The 22,907-nt window shown below is 35.7% G+C and overlaps 1 protein-coding gene across 3 annotated transcripts in view; it reads left to right on the top strand.

Annotated features, from left to right (window-relative positions):
• The first annotated feature begins 4,423 nt into the window (after window positions 1–4,423).
• The window catches only part of LOC146002879 (myotubularin-related protein 10-A), a 39,174-nt gene continuing 20,690 nt past the window's right edge, over window positions 4,424–22,907 (top strand). Inside the window, exons 1-4 of one of the 3 annotated variants that reach the window (XM_083140909.1) lie at window positions 4,424–4,636; window positions 6,527–6,596; window positions 17,515–17,572; window positions 20,178–20,314. In XM_083140909.1, the coding sequence (XP_082997035.1) occupies window positions 6,546–6,596; window positions 17,515–17,572; window positions 20,178–20,314 (246 nt within the window). In that variant the 5' untranslated portion in view covers window positions 4,424–4,636; window positions 6,527–6,545. Of the gene's footprint in view, window positions 4,637–6,330; window positions 6,343–6,367; window positions 6,597–17,514; window positions 17,573–20,177; window positions 20,315–22,907 lie in introns of those variants that run through there. The other 2 variants (XM_083140910.1, XM_083140907.1) reach the window with 2 other exon arrangements.

Raw genomic sequence — 22,907 nt, 5'->3', positions numbered from 1 at the left:
TCAGAAATCACATGTAAGTTAAATGAGAAATATTGTATCAATGTACTTTTTAAAGTTTTGTCAATAATGGCATCGTGATCATCTCACATTATTCAAATTTTATTAATTTTGCCTGTCTAGCCAAAAATATATGCTTATAGTTAATTATACGAACTTGATGTTTTTAAAATGCATATTGGGCTTCCACCTTCAATGCACTGTAACCATAAACACAAAATATCGCATGACTTTTAAAAATAATGTAACCTCCTTTTACATATTTCAATTTGTATAATGTGAAGTTATTCACCAAAATATTCGGTGTCGTCGTCCACGCCGTTTTCCAGTGGATCACATAGAAACTGGAGAAAGTCGTGGTTTCTTGTGTTTATGCTTATGTCTGCTTATTCCAATTTTATGTTGTTTTTAAACTGAAAAATGTCAGAAAACGTAAGAGATAAAATTAAAATGAAGCAACTGTCCTAGAAATAGGCAATACACGTTCTGTACTCTCATTTAGTGTAAAATAAATTTGTGACATTAAACAATGTAGCCTGCAATCTTTCAAAGTAGTAGGGAATTGTTCCTTCGAACTTTTCAAATTATTATCCACCTATTCCAATTAACATAATGGGAAAAAATGATTTTGCAGTGACGAGAATGCTCGACACAAATGTTCATCATTCTATATTCTGAACCACAAGCGGCTAGGGACAGCTGTAGCAAACTGGAGATGCTAAAAGCACCAAACCTGACCTACCTAACCTAACCAAGTACAGAAATAAAGAAAACCTGCCTAACCTATTTACTTATTTAGCTCGTAGCTGTACGTAAGTACTGTAGAATAAAACATGTTGTTTAATATAATGTGAGTCTTAATATAATCACAAAATCAAAACAATTATTATGCAGTATATTGAAAATGGGCTCACATATAACGGTGCAAATGGAAATTAAATCGTATTCATAACAAACTGAAAGAGCACTTAAAAATTGAAAAAAATCATCAACCGTTACATGTACAAGGTACATTTACGAACGACTACCATCTCATCACGTAATATAGCTTACATATGTTGTTTCATTAAGAAAAAAAGCTTCGAGGTCCTAAGCAGTTTCAGGTATATAGTTTCGTGCATGTAACATTTTGACATTGTGCAGTGACATAAAACACACTACCATCCATTCGGAAATTATTCCTTGTACATACGTACAAGTGGTAATGATATTGTGTGAGTCCACTGGTTATATTTTTTACCAGTTATGATAAATTAAATGTAAAACATCATATTAATCAACCGTTCCATGTACAAGGTACATTTTCTGAATGACTACAATTTCATCACATAATGAATAACCAAACATATTGTAAAAAACCGTACTACACATGTATGTTTCATTAAGGAAAAAAGCTTCAGGTCCTAAGCAGTTTAAAGGTATTGTCGTTTCGTGCATGGAAATTGTAAGAGTATACATATTTGTTTGAAAAACACACTACCATGCATTCGGAAATTTTTCTTTGTACATACGTACAAGTGATAATGGTACTGTCTAACAATGCACTTGTTTTTTTTTTTGTGCTTTTTTACCAGTTATGAAAAATCAAATGTAAAATATCATATTAATCAACCGTTCTATGTACAAGGTACATTTTCTGAATGACTACAATTTCATCACATAATGAATAACCAAACATAATGTAAAGTATTACCGTACTACACATGTATGTTTCATTAAGAAAAAAGCTTAATCATAAGCTGTGTCTGGTAATGTAGTTTCGTGCATGGACATTGTAAAAGTATGCATATTTGTTTGTAAAACACACTACCACGCATTCGGAAATTATTTCTTGCACGGTACGTTCGTACAAGTGGTGAGGATACTGTCTAACAGTGTACTTGTCCTTTTTACCATTTATGATAAATCAAATATAAAATATCGTATTGTATTGTTTATTGTATATTTTTTTCTTTGAAAAATATTTGTACAAAACAAAAACACAACCATTCAGAAACGTCCCTTGTACATACGCATGAACGGTAATCATACTGGTAAACATTTTACGTGCCTTCTTTTTTTGTCAGTGATTATTTGGAAACAGTAGATTTCTTGTTTGCAAAGCCACATCCACATCAATCCCAATAGAAGTGACTTGCAATATTTACATATTATTTAATTGCCATGGCACAGTAAGTAAAGTTATGCATGGTGTATATTTCGTGAAATGTTCTCTTTTGTTGAGGAAAATTATTATAGCAAACACACGTTCATTTCCACCTTTAGGCCTCTTTTGCAATGCCATTTTCATATAATTAAATTTATCAAACTTCAGATTATCCTAACCTAGAACAGTAGTTTTTATTTACATATTTTTGATCTTGTATTGGCAGTCGGTAGGCACTCATTTAAATCTAACTTACGAAATTACAATGTAACTGTTAATCCTAATACATAACATTTTCGGTGTGCGGACGTAAATACCTAACTAACATTCATTTCTTAAACATATGTTTATGTGTTACACATTATTTATTTTTGTTCCTGGGATTTCATACAAAAAAGCCCAAATCCGCTTATGCACAGTCTACTGTCCACGGTGCAACCAATGAAAACGTTGCATTTCTCGTATCAAAGTATGAGAATAGTAAGGCATCAAAGCAAAACGTCTCTAACATGTCGTTAGTTAACAGGCCTATAAAATCGCTTGAGCGAACATTAAAAGTTTAACAGGCTGCTAAGATTTTAGTGGTGCGTTAACTATCAACTCGTTAAGAACGTTTTAAAGATGGTTGAGCGAACCGGGCATAAGTAGGATACGTTGTGTTGAAGTCGTTTAAAGCATGGTCAATATGCGAGAAAGTAAGGTCTACTGTTCAGGGTTTTTTTTGTTTTGTTTTTTTGCTCTAAATAGTTTTATGGGTCGGAACAAATTAAAAGTTTTCATGTGTTTCCACCCCGTGGAATCAACAAAATGAAATTTGTTAATAAATCAGGGAAAACGTAATTGACAGAAGATTGGTATGGGGGATATAACACTGTAATTCGGCAAGGAAATTACGAAGAATGCACGAGTCTGCTTACATCATTTATCGAGAGATAAATATATATTTCCATGAAAGTAAAGCTTTAAATTGTACTTTATAAATAAAGCTTTTTTTTTTCGAAAAATCATGAAGCGTCTTAACCAATGCGTCCATGTATTACCGGTGTTACGTATGTGTGAAATTTGGAACAGGTGCAAGTCGATTAAGAGAGAAGATGAAAATAGTTTGAGAATGAATTAATGTCAAATGTAACCAGAAAAAAGTGGATATGCTAATGTTACTGTTTCATTCAGTACGTTGTCCTTTTTCAGTGAGTATAGCCTGGTCATGAAATCGTGAATATTATTATTAAACCAGCCTTTCTCTTTCGAGAAAGAACTGCAACGATATGTTCGCAATTTTCTCCTGTCCCAGCTTTTCAAGTACAGGTCAATTTCAATTCCTTTATTTTCAAATAATTTCCGAGAACCCCAGTTACATGACGCGCAGATGATACAGCACTGCTTTGGACAACCAGTGCGTATACATAGTTTCGTCTGCATTTTCCGTGTTATTTTTGCCTATTATAATTAAATGCTTCGTTCTCAGTACAGCTTCACGTTTGTTAGAGTACCTGGAATTCACATCGCATTCGCAATATTTAAAAATAATGCGTAATTTAAACGTTTTCTACCATACCAGTCATGACAACACGCTGCTCTTTTGTACTACTGCTGAATGTAAACAAGGATCTATCCTACTTAGAGCGGCCATATTGGAAGCGACACTAGCGCTCAGGTGGTAATTTTAATCGCGAATTTCGATTTCTAGAAACAGGTACTCCTGAATATACGTTTTTGTCCACTGAACATATTTCTTTGCACAGTAAACTGAATGACACAAAAATAAAACAGTAATCTAATCGAACACCAACACCAAATCCAGTATCAAAATGTGTTTTAGAAGTCCTGAGTTAGGTGGGAGAGCAGCCCTAAGCTGAATCTATCTAAGGTGCGTTGCAAAATGATAAGAACGCTGTGGGAAAGTGTACAAAGTAACGAAAATAAGAGTAGGAACATATAATCAATGGTTATATTATTACAGAAAGAGCACACAAATCGTTCTGAAAAGTAACAGGCATGTGACAACAAGGGCAATATGTACAGTTTAGAAAAAAAGACAAAACAGGCCACTCCGACAGTTGCAAAATGATACGAACACTATCACTTATTAGCCAATAAAGGAACCTTGTCGGTGCACAATACGGAAAACTCATGTTATCCACGAGTGTTTGCAACAGAGTAACATCGAGATCGTTCCATGCAGCAACAATAGCATGTCGTAGATCGTGGATGTTGTCATAGGTACTGGGTACCATTGGCATATACAGCTCGGCAAAGAATACCTCAAAGTTTCTCCATAGGATTAACGTCTGGAGAATTAGCAGGCCAAGCCATTGCAAAGACGTTCTTCTCCAGAAACCACATTACAGTGGATTCAGCCGTGTGTATTGTGGCGTTGTCTTGTTGGAACACCCATGGGGTGTCAGCTATGTGTGCAGCAAAAGGCAATAGGTTGTCATCCAGTATGGTTTGGTATGCTGGTGCATTCAGACGACCCGTAGGAAATGCTAGGTTGGTGGTGCCATGATATCCTAAGCCACCCCACACCATTAGAAGATAGAGAAGACGATTGCACCGTTTGACAATCCTGCAGAGCGTGGATTTATGTACACGCATATTCGGATCGCGAGACAACTGTCCAAGTGATGTGTTCCCAGCTGCCAACTTCCTCACAACAGAACGTTCCGGTCGCGGCGTTAATTTTCGCGGCCTTCCCGGCGCTTTCTTTATACCATGTTGTTCCCTTAATCGCAGATAATTGTTCATCACACACGCACTCCGCCCAAGCCGACGTGCGATCACATTCGCAGCCACTCCCTCTTTTTTATAAGCCAATATCTGGCCTTTTTCACGTTCTGACAACGCTTTTCCACGGCCCTTTCTACTACACTTGTACGCACGACTTCCTCGCCACCTTTCCTGGGCAAATCACTGTTAACAACTGTCTGCCGTTGGTGCGTGCTGAGACGTGTTCATTCGCTGCCTCTGGTGTCACGGGAAAGGCGTTACCTGGCTCCGTTCTTATCATTTTGCAACACTCGGCCGACCTCATGTGCCATGTTTTCGTACTTGCTCGTACATATACCCGTCTGCGCGAACAGTAACTGCTTCCGTATAATACACACGTCTATCTGTGTCCGTGGCCATCGTTTTTATTTTCCGTTTGCTTTTTGTTTTCCCCATTTCGCTATCTGCGGTACCGTTGTTATCATTTTGCAACGCACCTTAAAAGCTAGGGTGACCAGACATACTCTTTTTAAGATTACTCTTTTAGAGGCTCATATACTCTATACTCTTTTCAATTTGCAAAAATCCCCAAATATACTCTTTTCCTTGCTATTTAATTTCATTCATTATTTTACGCGTAAAAATGCCTTAAAATCCACAGAACGGAAAACGTCATGATGTCGACAAACTGAAGTATTTACTCCTTGACTCAAGAATTTCTTATGAACAATTTCAAGTGTCATTTTCATATTCCATCAACAAGCAAAACATATTTCAAATTCATTGGAATTTAATGATAATGATTAGGGCTGAGCCGATACCACTTTGAACCGATACCGATACTCTTACCGATTCCCGCCGATACCGATACTTGAAAATTGCAATAATTAAAATTTGTTCAAAATATTGATCAATATTGGTGTGTAAATATTCTCCTCCAATTACATGCATCAACTTACCAAGAAATTTGCTTCAGAATATTAAAATAGATATCATGTAGTCACAAAATATAGTTATTTGTGCAAAATTAGTGTAAAATGAAAAGGAAGTTTTAATTTTGCATAATTTCCAGGATAATTAGACATGATTAGACTGTCAAGAAGTCGCGCGGGATTTTAGCGGACCCCGTGAAAGAGCAAAGTGCATGCGCACCTTCAACCTATAGACTATACTCTTTTTGGTCAACAAATATCTGGTCACCCTATAAAAGCAAAAAATTAAGGGACCTTATATTCTATTCTAAAAATAAAATGTTAAGAACACTATGTTTGAAATATTTAAATTTCTGTGAAATAAACAAATTGGTGTGTTAACGTTTAAAACAAGTTGTTTTAATCATGCCAATCCTGGTAGAATTTGAGATTTTCACAGTGTTGGGGAAAACCAGAACCTCAAGAAGTTCCTGAAATACGAAGGAATGACAAACATTTCCTATTCCGAACCGAACATGCGTGTTCCTTCTTCACACGGAAAGACCCAGCTTTGATCCAGTAAGCGATTTATCGATAGATACATTTCCGCTGTTTCTACTTCCGGTAGTGGTGGGAAACTGCTGGTTATGCTTGTAACTACTAATAATTATTAGTATAGAAAGTGTTTATTGTTAAAGTCAGTCTAAGTACATTTAATTGAAAGTAATATAATGCTCACTATAACGCAAATTGTTGTTTGCAGATAAGTAGAACCAATTAAGATGTCAAACAGTTTCAAGAGTTATGTGGATATTGACGAGCAAGAATTGCAGGTAAGCTTGAAATACACCTACACTAAATTCATTGAGCCAATTTTACATATGAGATAACTTTCATCATTGCAGAATACCTGAGTTGATGCATCATATTGTCATTTTTCAGTGCTAGCTCTGTTTCGCATACTATAGGATAATGAAATAAACATTTGCGTAATAATTATGCCTTATAACTCTGATATTTAGTACAATACAATACAATACAATATATTTATTCATCGTTAGACATTGTACAATGCAATAGATGTCGTCAGTTATTGGTTACATATTTGTTATTGTATATATGTAAATATATAATTATATATATAGAGAGGGATTACATGGAACTACAATATGTTATAGATATTAATATGTGAGTATATGCATATATAAAGTAAGAGTACATGGACATAAGACAATTATAATATTAGTGACGATGAAATAATATAAATATGGCAGTGGCAATATACATAACAATAATTCATAAAACAGGAAATAAACAATACAATACATTCTAGAATATTAAATCATTTTTGGGATGGATTTCAAATTCTTCTAGATTGTAGAAGACCTTTTCTTTTAACCAGGATTAAAGTACACTTTTAAATTTTTTAAAAGAGACACTGTGAGCAGCTTCTGGTAACATGTTGTATAACTTAATTCCTAAATACTTATAACTATTTTGTGTTTTACTTAATCTGATTGATGGTGTGTCGAGCTTGTAACAGAATCTTGTATTGTGTCTGTGCACAGTGTGTCTTGCATTATAATTATGTACATTTTCTTTTGTATACACTAGACAGGTAAATATATATGAGCTTGGCACAGTCATTATCTTTAGTTCTTTAAAGAGATTTTTACAGGAAACAGACTGATCAAACACTCCTGCCATGCTTCGTAAAGCTTTTTTCTGCCAGATAAATACATCCCCAGCACCAGATGAGTTTCCCCACAAGAGAATTCCATAAGTCAGAAGGCTATGAAAATATGCATAATATGATTGCAGCAACAAATCCTTGCTAATGCATGTTCTAAGCTTTTTAAGTAGAAATACCACCCTGGCAAGTTTGGAACATAGGTGATTTGTTTGCGACTCCCAAGATAATTTGGAGTCTAAGTGTAAACCAAGAAGTTTTACAGAAGTCCATTCATGGCCATTTCCTAATGTAAAAAATATTTTCTCTGTTTTATTTTCATTAATTGTAAGTTGATTTGTTTCAAACCAAAAAGTGGACCTTTCCTCTATTTCCTTATCAAGCTTCTCAACTGTAAATTTGTCACTGCCCACCGTAAGGAATGTGGTATCATCTGCATATAAAACAGTCTTATGAGGAATAATTTTAGGTAAGTCATTTATATAAATATTGAACAACAATGGGCCGAGGACAGAACCTTGTGGAACTCCATTTTTTATATTTAAGAATTCTGATTTTATGTTGTCTACAGTGACCATTTGTTGTCTATTTGATAAGTAGGATTTTATTAGAGCAAGTTCAGTTTCTTTGATGCCATAGAAGTGTAATTTTTTTATTAATATTTGATGGGAAACAGAGTCAAAGGCTTTACTCAGATCGATAAGTGTTGCACTTACAGAAAGTTTGGATTCAAATGCATCTAACACTGTGGAAACAATGGTTTCATTCGCTTTCACAGTGGAGAGATGGGCTCTGAAACCATACTGTGCACTTGTATATAAATTATTATTTGTGAAATAGCTATCGAGTTGATTATATAAACAGTGTTCTATAATTTTTGAGACAATGGGAACAAGTGATATAGGACGGTAATTGTCGGGGCTCGATTTATCACCCTTTTTATACACGGGTATGACGACCGAGAGCTTGAGGCAGGAAGGAAAGTGCCCACAATACATCATCCAGTTTATGAGAATGCAAAGTGGGTACTGTAGAATATCAATGATTCTTTTTAAAATAAAGTTAGACATTCCATAAAAGTCTTCCGATTTTGAATTATTTAGTTTTTCTGCTGCTTTTAAAATATCAGCAGGTTGGGTCTCATGCCACCGGAAGTCAGTCAAAATGTTACAGATGTCTTGTGACATGAGATTATTATATTCATAATCAAATTGGTTCATAGAATTGTGGTTTGTATCCAATTTGTTACCTACCCTGACAAAGAAATCATTAAATTCGCTTGGAGTAATCGGAACATTTTCTTTTCTTCTGGGTTTCCCTCTGCCTAATTCTGCCTTAATGACATTCCAAGCTGCTTTGCATTTATTATTGGAGTTATTAATAAATTTATCATTTGCTGTGCATTTAGCTTTTCTAATATCTGATCTGTAAATATTTCTTAGTTTGATATATCTGTTCTTATCTGCGTTACCATTTTTAAATCCATTATAATACATCATAAGCAAGATTTTTAATTTACTCAAGTGTGGATTATACCATTGACCTAAGTGTCTTTGTTCGCGTTTAGCTTTAATTGGTTTCTCCTTTTTTTGGACTCTAGGACAGCAGTCGTTACATATATCAGAGATGGTACTCATAAATTTCTCAAATAATGCATCGACATTTGCACTTGAGAAAATTAAATGAATCCAATCAACGTCTTTTAATTTGTTTCTTAGTATATTCAGCCTGTTATCATTAATTAGTCTAACAGATTTAATTTGTTTATGTATAGTATTCAGAGGTATATTATTGTTCAATTTTAACCATAAGCCTTTGTGGTCCGTTAAATAAAATGTATTGAATATCCCTATCTCATAGCAGTATTTATCTAGGTTTGTTAAAATGTTATCTAGACAAGAGTCTAGTCTTGTTGGCCTATTGTTTGCGCAATAATAGTTGAAAGATTTTAAAATATTTAGAAGATGTATTTGCTTAGGGCATGGACGTCCGCAGGATTTTTTCCAGGGAGGGGCAAGGAAGGTATTTTTTTCCAGGGGGGGCAAACGAAGGCAAATTTTCCCCAAAAATAGTGTTGTTCCCTAAAAAACATTGCTTTAATTTGAATTTATGGTGTTAATGCAATAATTAACACATATTATTGTGACTAAAATGAAATTTTATGTGTGAAATACATATTTTTTGGTTGACTTTCATTTTCCAGGGGGGGGGGCCACGGCCCCCCCTTGCCCCCCCTTCCGGACGCCCATGGCTTAGGGGTACTGTTTCGAATGTCAAAATTGATGTCTCCAAGAATAATTATTTTATGTTTGTTAAAGTTTTTGTCTAGGTACGAAATAATATTTTGCACACACTCGATAAAAAATTCTACATTACTTTCAGGTGCTCTGTACACTGAGATAACAATTGTTCTTAAATTTGGTAGTGACATAGCAGCCACTTCAAAACACCATTCTATGCAAAACTGACTAACATCTAAGATTTTAAAGCTGGTATCTAGGTTGTCGCTGATATATAGTGATACACCACCATGATTCATATTTGATCTGCAATAGCCAGTAATTAACCTGGAACCTGGAGGTACATATATTTGCAATTCTTCATCCCGTAGCCAGTGTTCGTTTATGCTTAAAATACAGTTATTTATTCCCCCCATTAATATTTCTAGTTCATCTAATTTATTTCTAATGGATCTAATGTTCAGATGCAGTAGTAAGATATCATTTCCATTACAAGGTGGTATCCCTAACTTGGCTTGCCGTAATAATCGTGTTTGAATATCTTCGTGGATTAATCTCGCATCATAATTATGAATTGGATTGTCCACCACCCGACTCAGTGAGGGCCTGTCTTTGCTTATGAGGCCGGGTGGGGCAGAAAGTTTCCCTGCTTTGGTTCCGTTTCTTGCCATTTCAGCTCGATAGGTTTGGAGCTTTTACTTTGATTTGCACTATGATTTTTAATTATCGTACATAATTGATCACATACCCCCTGCTTACCTGACCAATTTAAATGCAAACCATGGTTTGTGTGTTTATCATTCCCTAACCTACTTATATCTAACATTTCTACATTCTTATACTTTTTACACAAATATTTGATTTTCCTGTTTGTATTATGTACTGCAATATTTACACACGAGTCAGACCGCAGATCATATCTATGAGGTATATTCACAACAATCACTTTCGACATGGCCAGATCATTCAGTTTCTCTTCCAGTGTTTCTGCAACATCCTGTCCTTCGTTGCAGGCCACATTGTTTGCACCAGCCATGATAACTACACAGTTTTTTTTTCAAATTTACAGGTTTTATGCCACTTACGATCTCTTGTATTTTAGCTCCAGGCTTGATAACACTATCGACTGGAATTTCACCTAGTTGTTTCTTCATTACACCTGCTAGACCTCTGCCGTGACTGTCTGCAAAAATGTGCACTTGCAGATGACTAGGTTTTTGCCTATTTCTCTTCTCAATTTTAGTTGGATTTACTGCTGAGGCATATTTACAAAGATTGCCTGTATCTTTCACTGTACACATGTCTTCCACTGGGAGTTCCTGCAAGATGCTGAATCTATTCTTGTTTATGAAAGTTACAGTTTCATTGCTTTTGCTCGATTTTCTGCCATGCTTCACAACTTGCGTCCATGTGTGGGTGGAGTCATTACATTTGTTTCTTTTTTCGATGGTTTCTAGTTTGTTTCTCAGGATTTGATTTTCATTTTTTAGTTCCAAAATATCACTTTCAAGTATTTTAACAATTTCTAGAAGAGTTGAACCATCATGTTCTTCATTGTCCTTTGGGGAGATAGTATGGCCGCCATCTTTGATGCACTGGGGACAAAACCATTCAGTATTTTCTTCAATTCCTTCTTCTTTCGGCACGTTTCCACATCTAAAATGCAGCCACTTATCACATGAATCACACAAAATGCCGTTTTTTACTACCCTCTTACATTTTGCACATTTATCATCACTCTTTATACGTAAATTTGTAGGAGCAGATACACACACATCTACGCTAGTCGGCGCCATTTTTTTTTTTTTTTTTTTTTATACCGAAGTTACATTACGAGTGAATAAATTTGTAATTATGTTAGAATCTTGTGCTTGTGTTATGGTTTAAAACATATGATCGTAATTAACAGGAAGCTTGATGTCCAAATTTCTACATAGTTATTTACCGCTAAAGAGACCCATGTACAAAACACATCATTGAATTTACGGGGACGTTGACCCACTGTACCCCCCCCCCCCGATAATTATGTTGATTTTCTTTTTAATAAGCAGATTTCGATGCTTTACATGATATAAAGTTAGTTCCAGCATGCGGAAAACACAAATGACTGAGATATTCGATCCCAAAGTATGGCCCGTGTTAGTAAAAACCTACCACCTCTCTGTACTTTTGCCATTTTTTATTTGTAAAAGCCATTTTAGTCACACTCGAATAGCAAGAAAACATGTCGAAGATAAGTGTCAGTCCCAAGCCTAATAATCCTAACCTAATGATGTAAAATTATAGCTGCTGTTGTGGAATTTCGTGTTGGGTACTGTTACGACTACTTTAAACCAATATGTACTAGGAGATCAAACAACACATAACAGTCACTCTGGCTAAATTTTCTTGTAACATAGCCTATTACATCTCCATGGCATCCGATCTATTGCTATGTCATGTTCTAATCAAGTGGTCTGGGGTAAATTCCCAGTGCCAGAATATGTCAGTATTTTGGATCACAAGTTAAAGCCTTTCTAAGCATAAAGTGGAGTAAAAAGCAATTGAAAAGATTAATACAAAATCCTTGGAAAGAAAGCTGAATTTTGCTTGATGTGCACTGTGATACCAGGGAAACTAACATTGAAATGACTGAAAACATTTTGTTAGGAACAAAAGCTGTATTTTAAAAGAAATATCTTTTTGGATATCTATCCTTTGAACAATGTACTAATCATTTTCACTTACCATTTAAAAGAGTTTTCTGAATAAATTTAAACCTACTGGCTACAGCAATAATAATAATGATAAAAATAGGACTCTTGCTCTTGAATTTGGGTATAGTGAAACCCCAGATGTAAGGTTTCCAGACATCCCAATTTAGTTGAGGCAGTTCTTTCTTTGGTAACAGTATGGATTTTGCTTTCTTCACTGAAAAAAGCGTAATTTTTCACATTACAAGTATTTATTGTTCGTTGCTAATTCACTTTCGTTACACACAATATGGTGGGCAAATCTTGATTCACATTGTCTATCGTCAGCTGGTATGCAGTGTTTCCAAACTTATAAACTGAAAAATGCTGCACAAACTATTCACAGTAGGTTTTTAAGCGAAAATTGATTCACAAACTATTCACGGAAGGTTAGTTTCAGTTAGGTTAGGCAAACATAGAAAATGAAATTGAAAAAAAACACAAACAAAAAAAACGCTCACACGTCATCTTTTTTCCAAACTTATTAACCAAAAAATGCTGCACAAACTATTCACAGAAGGTTTTTAAGCGAAAATTGATCCACAAACGGTAAATATGCGATAACGCCCGGACACCTTTCACTTATTTAGGCGATTTCTTTAATTTTACTACTGGTACTAACCTATTTTGCCTTGCGGAACATTCTTTAAGGTGAAGTTATGCCTTTTTCCATATAATAGTGTCAACTTTTCATATTACGATTGATTATTTGTCTTACTTGTTCCGCTTCTGTAATAGACAATATGGCGTGCACTCGTAATGGATCATCGTGCGTCATGACGCGCCAGCTTGTGTTTTGTCGATTTTCAGTGCGCAAGCAGTGTTTCAAACCTTCATGACGGAAAATTATGTACTATTTCGATTTTTTTTCATGTTTACCTCCACAAACCATGCACGATAAGGGTGGGTTAAGTTTTAGTTAGGTTAGGCAAACATAGTTAAAATAATAAACATTTAAACACGTTAGAAATAAAAAAAAATAATACATGACTAGACAAAATATATTCTCTTTTCTTCTACATTGAATTTTACATGTTGAAGTAAAATGAAAAGTTCAATAAACAGAAAATGCGTTATATTGCGTTTGATTGGAGAAATTTAAAAGTTCAATTAACACAATACAAGCCACTTACAATTTCAATGAACACAAAACGTGGAATATTGCTACTTGGAATATCTATTTTTGTACTCACATGTACTGAACGGTAGCTGCTTGTTTAAAAAATTCATGAACTCTTGTCTCCCGTGGAAAATTACTTTTGAAGAGGTACTCAGATAAATATTCTGTGAAGTGATATTTTCTTCTTCCAAACACGAATTGAATGCCGGACATTACGCCAAACCCTCTCGATGTTTTGTGAATGGATTGGAATTTCTTCACCCTGAGTTGTTGCACATTCTGCTGATGAATATGTCCAATTGCAGTTGTGTCGACAAATTCAACACTATGGTTAACTCTCAGGTGTTGGTAGCCTTCTCCTTGTAGGTTGATATGCTTTCCAGCAGTCTGACATTATTGTTGTCCCAGGAAGAATGTATTGACGTATGACTGTCAGCAGAGTATCCTTGGTTCGGTTTTCTATGGGAACCATGAAGAAACATGTAGGATTTCCCCTTTCAATTCCTCCGAAGGTCCATCGAGTGGATGGGCTCTCCCATTTACACATGTTTTGGTTTTCCTGAACTTTGCCTCATCTACTTCTACAATGACTCCATGACCTCCAATTGGTCTAGAATTCCGTAATACCCATTCCTCACACACTTGCCTACAATGGTTTGATCAGTCCACCACTGTTCCTTCACTTATGCCCAGTTCGAATTGTATGGAATCCTGTCTTGGGTATGGAAAAAGTAGCCACAGTTTACAAAATTGTATGATCTGTTGCACCGAGAGTTTACTTTGTCCTTTGAAGGTTCCCAATCTTGCAGATCTTTCAAATCAATACGGAACTCTTTTGCACTTTAACTTGCCACGTCCTTGGACTCGCTTCGTAGAGGCATATACCCACTTCCCATTTGGTCGAATGTGCAGCTTGCATGTACTTCCACATTTTTCACAATCTATTTCTTTCTTCACGATCCCGTGTTGAACCACAAATTCCACTACATTTTCTACATCCGACAACAACTTCACGACGCATCCTTGACACGTCATCTTCTTGAAACACAACGACGTGTTTACGACAAAGAAAGCGTGGCGAACATAGTTAAAAATAGAAATTTCCGTAAAAAGAAGGCACGTTTGGAAACACTGCAGAGATCGCGTGACTTTCAACGGTCTCGCCATCTGTCTGCACGCACACAATGGAAACAATGGCATAATGTGGCAGGCAATGCCAATTTCTTTTACTTAATAAGTGATTGATTCTTGTTCGGCAGCATTCAAAAACGATGTTTTTACTTTCCGTGAAAGAAAATACCTCTAAGAACGTCCAGAATTCTAAAGAAACTCATTTCAGTAAGTACTTTCTCCAGTAAATTTGAAGAAATCCGTCCGGGGGAGACCGCATATTTACCCCACAAACCATTCACGGAAGGTTAGGTTAGGCAAACATAGAAAATTAAATTGGAAAAAAAAACCTGCTCACACGTCATGTTGTAAAACTACCGCATGGTTGCTACACTAACAGGGGGTTACATGATCGAACGCACTGAACATTTGATTCTCGTAGTCGACGGTAATAGTGGCAAGAGCTATCGTGCATCGGAGATACATTAATGTCGAAAAATACATGATTTACCAGCCTAATAAGTTGAATGAAGGGAGAAATCACTTCCACGAGCTTCCAAAAGTCTACAGAAACTCAGTTCCGTAAGTAGTTTCTCCTGTAAATTTGAAGAAATTTGTTTTCACTATACCATACTGTTACCCTTTTTATTTAAGATCTTCCCTGATATTTTTTCTGACTTTAGTCATAATGTGAAATTGTCCTGATTTATTTTGTCTTGCCCTGCATTCAGGTATGTTGTCCAATTTAATTACAATTTTAGTTATTTAGTTCAAACTTGAAAATGTTGAACTAAATTTGTAGTTTGTTAAAATAATTTGAACTCCCTATATGTTACTCTGTTCTTTTCTGGGAATGCTTCTGAATTAAATAGGCCAAAAACGTCCTCTTCGGTTTAAACCTAAAACTGTGTCTTTGAAAGTTTATTTCAGTGAGGGAGTAAAATTTGATTTAATGTCTACAATTGTTAATAGAATTCTTCGATGGCATAGTGGCAATGCTGGCATCTTGTGATCAAGGGGTTCCAGGTTTGATTATTGGTGGAGGCACATTGCACAGTACTTTCTTTGTTTTCTTTTAGATAACTGTTGTCTTTGTCTTGTACGCATTTATTTTCATGTGGAACTGCTCATTTAAGTCTCAATTTCTTTCCTCTTCTGTTAACAAGGCTATGTTGTCCTAAGATCTTATCCATTTTGTTCTTTCCCTCCTGTTATTACCCCTTCATCATTCTGAAAAGAGTTCTTTATTAATTCGCTGGCCCCCGTGGCGGAGCGGTTAGCACATCGTGCTATGATGCCAGGGATCTAGGGTCCGAATCCTGGCCTGGGCATGGATGTTTGTGAGTGTCCATTCATCATATCATCACTCATCCCCATCTTCGCAAATTGGCCAAAAGTGGCACAAAAGGCAAAGAAAAAAAATGATTAGTGTAGGTGGTCCTTGTCATACCTCCATGGAACATAGGGAACAGGCTGTTCCCTTTTACTTATCGCCCTTTTTAGCTATTTAAATTATCTATATTAACATAATAAGAACACTTCATTCTTCCGAAATCAACACACCGAAGAAAAACTTGCACAGTGACTGGACGTTTGTTTACTTCACCTACCCTCGTCGTCCCTCTGCTGTCTGACGCCGAGTATTTCCGACCACGCGCGAAGGTAAACGATCCTCATGGTGCCACCTCCCACCACCACGGAAGCTGAACTCTCTAGCTGTTCTAGCTGAGAGAGAGCAAATTCGTTTTCCTTCGTGTTTTTGCTATGTGCTAAAGTTTAATTGCGTCGTAGTGATAGTTTTGAGTGTAGTAAGTCTATAGTTTCCTAATCTCATTGCTAAATTGCGTCTGCCATTCATAACGAAGTGGAAAAATGTTCTACAGTCTAAGCGTCTGCTAAATGCCTTGGCTAAATGCTGCGAAATAGCTTCCGAGGGAACAGCTCGCGTCAACCTGTTCCAACAGCCCCAAGATGCACTTAGCGGTAGGCGCAGGACAAGAAAGCGAATGTTGTATGATTGACCGGCTGAAGACGAAAGCTTTTAGTTTATTGAACTTTACAGAAATGACAGCAAACCAACACTTATCCTAACCGAATTAAAAATGAAATCGTACACAAGGCATTTTCAAACACGTTACTACAACTCTGTAAAACGATTAACTGGATACTCTTCCAGTGGCAAATTATTTTTGTTCTTGTTTGTTCCCGAGAACATGCTTCATGTATGTAACTTCTGACAATTTGTAACATATGTATCGTATGTTTATTTGGTTCATTTCAACAAGGGTTCAATTTTTCTTGGTCTACTGTATTATATTACGACAAGTATGGGAGGGGAGGGGGCAAGTGCAGATCACCTGTTCCCCTGCCTCATTTAGCACCGCACGCCACTGTCATACTCCCCTCCCAATCTCACTTCCCTCTGTCATTTCTTCTCATACTGTCACTTATCTGTGCATAAAGTGGACTTAAAACAGAGAGCGTGAGTGAAGAATTTCATCTAAAAATATGGTAGCTTTACTATATTTATATCATTTTGTTCCATTTTATTATTTACTGAAAATTGCTGTTATTTAAAACTTGTTTTTTTAGGAAAAAGTCATATTTGAAATGCAAAAATGAGAATTTGTGCTAAATTTAAATTAGCCAAATATCATCTGCAAGTAAAGAAATTGAGTATGGTAGTACATAAATACACAGAAACAGAAATTATAAGGCCAATTTTTTCATGCTCTTACTACAACTGTTCTATGAATATAATTTCACTTTTGTAAATAATAGTAATAAAAAAAATCAAACAGTTGGAAGTGCTTCCATTTTTTTGTTGTCTGTATTTCAAAGTTTCTTTTTTTATTGCAGTCTTTAAGCACCAGTGGGGAAGAATCTCTTGATCCATTAGCACCAAGATTATTGCCAGGTGGGTATTTTTTAGTGTGGTGTGATAATTTAATCTTCTTGTACAGTTATCTGGAGTTCATGCACAAGTCAGGAAAATCAACTTAAAGAAGAGGGAAAGGTTCATGGCAAACCCATCGAATTTTGTAAAAACTTAAAAGATGTGGAAAAGTTTTTCCTTGTCAGTATTGAAAACTGAAAAGACGTTTCACATTTCCATCTCAGCAAGTTTTATTGTTGGGGAAATATTTCATGTAAAAATTAGGGCTGAGTATCGGTTGATATTTTTGCACCGATAATGGCCGATACCATTGTTTTTGAGTCGCTAGAAGTGCAGCCAAAACGAAAATAATTTCCTTTTTAAAGGTTTGTTCAGCTTTTCCAACTTACCTTTGGTTTTGAAAAAAAAAATAGTTGTGCATTTGATAAGTCAACCTGTACTCAAGTTTCCGTGAACAGCAAGTACGTGACACTAAGTTGATGGCACTTACTTTCTGAAAGTGTAGTAATGTGTTTGGATTTCCTTCCACGCCAAGCGATAGAAGTTTGGAATTATTTTTTTTAGAAATTATTTTCTGATAGTATATTATATCGAAAGCAGAGTCAAGTCGGAATATCACTGTACTGAAGTCGATTGCCTGATATAGAAGCAAGAGACTGGTAAGTTTTCATTCTCTCGTTAAATTTCTTTTTGCTAATTTTCATTCTTTTTGATAAAGGACAAAAAGAGACAAGATTGGTGTCACATTACAGCTTTACTGTTAGTTCTAGATTTCGTGTCCAGGACTGGTAAATTGCAAACAATTCTTGTATTCACGGATGATGTAATGTTATTTTGGGAAGGGGAGAGGGGGACGACGATGACGATTTTCTCGCTCTTAGCTGCACTTAATATTTCTCACATATTTGAAAACGGATCGATTTTCACTTATCTAAAAAGAATACTGTAAAGTTGAGATGCATTGTTGGAAGAGAGCATCGTTTGGTTGGGTTAATTTATTCATCGCCCCTCGTCAGAAATGCATACATATAAAATGTAATGATGATAAAAATCACACACACACACATATAATTATCTTTTTTATTTCAAATTGAAATTATACAAGTATCGGTATCGGTAAGATTTTTTGTGATTTGCTTTATTTTACTTCACCTTTTGTGCCACTTTTGGCTAATTTACGAAGATGGGGATGAGTGATGATATGATGAAATTGATGAATGGACACTCACAAATATCCATGCCCAGGCCAGGATTCGAACCCAGGACCCCTGGCATTGTAGTGTGATGTGCTAACCACTCCGCCACAGGGGCAGGCGGTATCAGTAAGAGAATCAGTATGGGCTCAGCCCTAGTAATAATGTTTTATTTTTCATAATTCTCAACACCTTTCAATTGGAAATGATAGTTGCTTGCAGAGTCAAAAACAGTTTGTTGACATATTTAACTGTGCATGTTACAGAGTAGATACAGCAGAAATCTTTGCACACAGTGTTGTCCACCACTTCTTAGGGTAATTATATGTTACTAATGTCTCTCAGTTTGAGGTTGTTCTTACCACTGACAGTCCCAGATCCGAGTCATGTCTTTGTGAGAGTCTTTTCATCAATTTTATTCAATCATAATTATCCTCATAGTTGTGATTAGCCTAAAGTGAAAGAAAGATGATGATAAATAAATAAGAATGTTACATAGTACAGATTATCATTGACAGTATTTCCCTCTTTTGACATAATTAATCTTGATTACTTTTGTTGATGTCACCTTGGTCACTGGTTTCTTGTCCTTTATATCTCTTTCCCTTGCATACTTGAAAAGTCTCTTTTAATTGTGCAGCCAGTCTTTAGTACAGTGGACTCTTTAATCCGAACTCGAATTATCTATGATTTGAATTAACAAGAAAATCACACCATTAAAGATTATTTCAAGGGGAATAGACTTCAAATTTCTAAGTGATATGAATTATCCAAGTTCGAATTAAAACAGTCCAGTGTATGTACTTGTCACATTTTTTTTACATTTCACTTGATACATACGTGGAACATCCAGACTCATACATGCCTTGTAATTGCTATTTTTTTTCTTTATGAGCTTTATATGCTGGTATATGGTCACATGTTTTCATTGCCTGATCATTTTTTAAAATCTAGTTTCTTCTTGTATGTTATGGATACATGACTGGTGTTGGTCCGTCAAGGGTCTTACAAATTTTTGTAGCTACAAAGAGGATTCTTTTATCCTCCATGCATAAACCACATCCCCTTGAAGTACATCATGCAGTCATCTGTACCTACAGTCTCTACAACATTAGCTTTTAACGTATTTAACGGACTTTTAGTCCTCGGAGAGACATGTCAACTGATTTTAGTTATGATGAAGGGCTTGGCTTCACATAATGTGACAGATGCAAATAGCTCAAGTGCTGATGCAACCAAACTTTTTCATTTTAATTATCAGAATTTTCCATTCGAGGAGGTATATGGGTGTTACTAGACATGTTAGGGTAAATTAGGTTTAATACATTGACAATTTAACTTCAGGCAAGTCTTTTGATTATTTTATTAGCATGAAAGAGGAAATAGCATTTACATTTACTAGGAATTTTAATGAGATTGATTTTCTTTTGTAGGTGAAGTGACAATAGCAGAGGCACAAAATGTCTTGATGTTTGTGCCGTTAAGTGAACAAAAACAAGGACGATCAGGAACTCTTGTCGTAACAAACTTCAAGTTGTCTTTCACTACAACGGAGGATGTCCATCGAGAAGTAAGCGAACATTTATCTACTGTTCTTATAGCTTCTGAATATACTGCACTGCATTAAATAATTATATCATACTGAGATATATCTTTATTTTTCTGTTATGCAAATTTGAATTTTTTAGTAGGTTTAGAATATTTTGCGTATGATTTGTAACAAGTCTGTCGATATACATCTGATACCACAAGTTGAATACTATTGAAATTTAAGATGTTTATTATTATTATTATTATTTGAAGTAGGGTTGCAGTTTACTTTACATTGATTCTGTATCTATAAAAATAGATTTTTGCTGTGAAACTAGATTCTTCTTACAGGTTCACATAACTACTTTTTATAGCTGCAAAATAATATATGGTTATTTTAAGTGGTTTTTAATTTATTTTTCATGCGAAGTGTAAAGTGACTAGTCATGTAAGGCTGTGTGTGGTTATCTTTGTTGAGAAAGTTCTGGGAAACCGGGATAAAACATCTTGAAAAATAAAATCACTTAAGGTAACTGTGTTTGCATCTGTTTGTGAAAAATAAGTGCTGTGTATTAATGAAGAAATCAAATAGATTTAATTTGTTCAGAATTGTTATAACTGTTTTAATAGAAGTAGTAATACCTACATCTACATCATTCAATCCATGAGCGATCTATTTAAAAATTTTCATAGATTTCTTTATAAGGCAATAAGAGTACTATAACAGCTATTACGTAATTAATGTATCCATAAATCACTCCAATTGCTGGTAAAAATAAAAGTGCAAATAGAGAGAAAATTAGTATATGCAAAACTCGTATAATTGCATTGCTTTTTCACCTTAATGCCACTTTTTACAGGCACTTGCTATACCATGGCAGTAGCTTTTGAAATACCCTTGTCAAACTGTGGTACTCTGGGAGTTATTGCTCTGTTAACCAGCCAGGCAGACCTTCATCTTGCTGAAGAAATAGTAATTGCATGGTGCCAAGTCTAGGATGTAAGGGGAATGGTGTAAAATCTCCTAATTGAACAAGACTGTGTTGCCAATAAGTGGTTGCTTTTGGATTATCTTTCATATTTCTCTGGATATTCGATATCCAATAAGACATCTCTTCGTATTTGTGTACCTCCAAACCAGGGCTCGAAATATCCCGGTCGCCATGGCGACTAAAAATTTCAGCCTGGCGACTGTGATCTTATGCTGTAATATGTACGAAATTTTGATGATTGTAAGTTCAAATTGCAGTACAGCGTAAGTTAGCAAATGATTTTTTTTTTTAATCAACGTTGTGAACATTCCAGAGTGTCAGTAATAATTTCTTACTCTTTGTCCCCCAACACCCCATTTCCTGTTTTCTCGAATGATTTAGCGATGTTTTGAATACCGTGTGTATTCACTGTGTTTCAAAAGTTGCACAACCCAAACTTTGAAAATGTATATCATGAAAACCGTAAGAGAGATTTACACCGGGTTTTCTGCATTATAAAGTCTCATCCATTGAGATATTTTTCAATGCTTAAAATTATCAGTTTTCTCCATACAGAAAATTTAGATAAATTAATAACTGGCGGAAGGCAGCGTTAAAATTTTTCCAGAAATGCACTTTTGAATGAGAAAAATACGTAAGAAAGTATCGAAGGGTCATAATTAGATGTCTGATGACTGATGCCATGTCAATCTGTCATTTGCGACCAATATTGGTCATGTGCAAAATTTGATGGATTTTTTATTGGCGATTTTATGGATTGAGTGAAAAAGTGCAATTTTTGGGACATATATGGCAATGCTAGCAGGTCCGAAACATTGTCAACAGACGCACGCCACATGTGCCTAAGTATTGGCTATACATTTACGTGAAAAATCATAAACCAAGATTTTGTGCCGAAATTGGACTCTTGAGAGAATCCTAGCCTGCCTCTGGTTACACTGAATTCTCGTCACTCACTTTCGAGGCTACTATGCCTGGTCTTTTAATTGATATTCAGCATGGCATATTCTTTGGAGCAGCGCGTGTGTATTGCTGAAGATTATTTTACTACTCCTTCTTACACTCATGTGCAAGAGGTTTTCCAAGAAAAATCCCCTGCTTCTGCTATAGCTCACAAAGCAACTGTTTTACGACTAGGCAAACACCAACAAATGATCCCACAAATTGTTAAGAGTTGGTATTATTACTGAAGATTAGGCACACACAGAAGATGTACTCCGTAGAAATTTTCAGCGAAAAATGCAGGTTCGACCAGGACTCGAACAAGGGTCTCTGATATACCGTGCCATTGCTATAACCACTGAGCCGGCCTGGCTTCGCCTGATTTTTCGCTATCGCTGTTTTACCTGTATGGAATCGTCTGCCAGTGCTACTGCAATGGGATCTGTTGCCTTTGAAACACACGAGACTTCGACATTGCCTGTTTCCTCCCAGGCATTTCTCGCTGAAAATGTCTATGTAGTACATTTCCTGTGTGTGCCTGATCTTCAATAATTAACATCTCTAAGCTGGGAGGAACCAGGCAACGTCGAAGTCTACAGTATTTCAAAGGCAACAGATCCCATGTTTGAGTCCTGGTCGAACCTGCATTTTTCGCTGAAAATTTCTACGTTGGTATATATTGTTGTAAATCAATTCTCA

Source organism: Lepisma saccharinum, chromosome 19 (genome assembly GCF_977018435.1).
Source record: "Lepisma saccharinum chromosome 19, izLepSacc3.1, whole genome shotgun sequence".
Classification (NCBI taxonomy): domain Eukaryota; kingdom Metazoa; phylum Arthropoda; class Insecta; order Zygentoma; family Lepismatidae; genus Lepisma; species Lepisma saccharinum.
The sequence above is the reverse complement of the archived record's forward strand: the minus strand, read 5'-3'. Positions and strand labels throughout refer to the sequence as shown.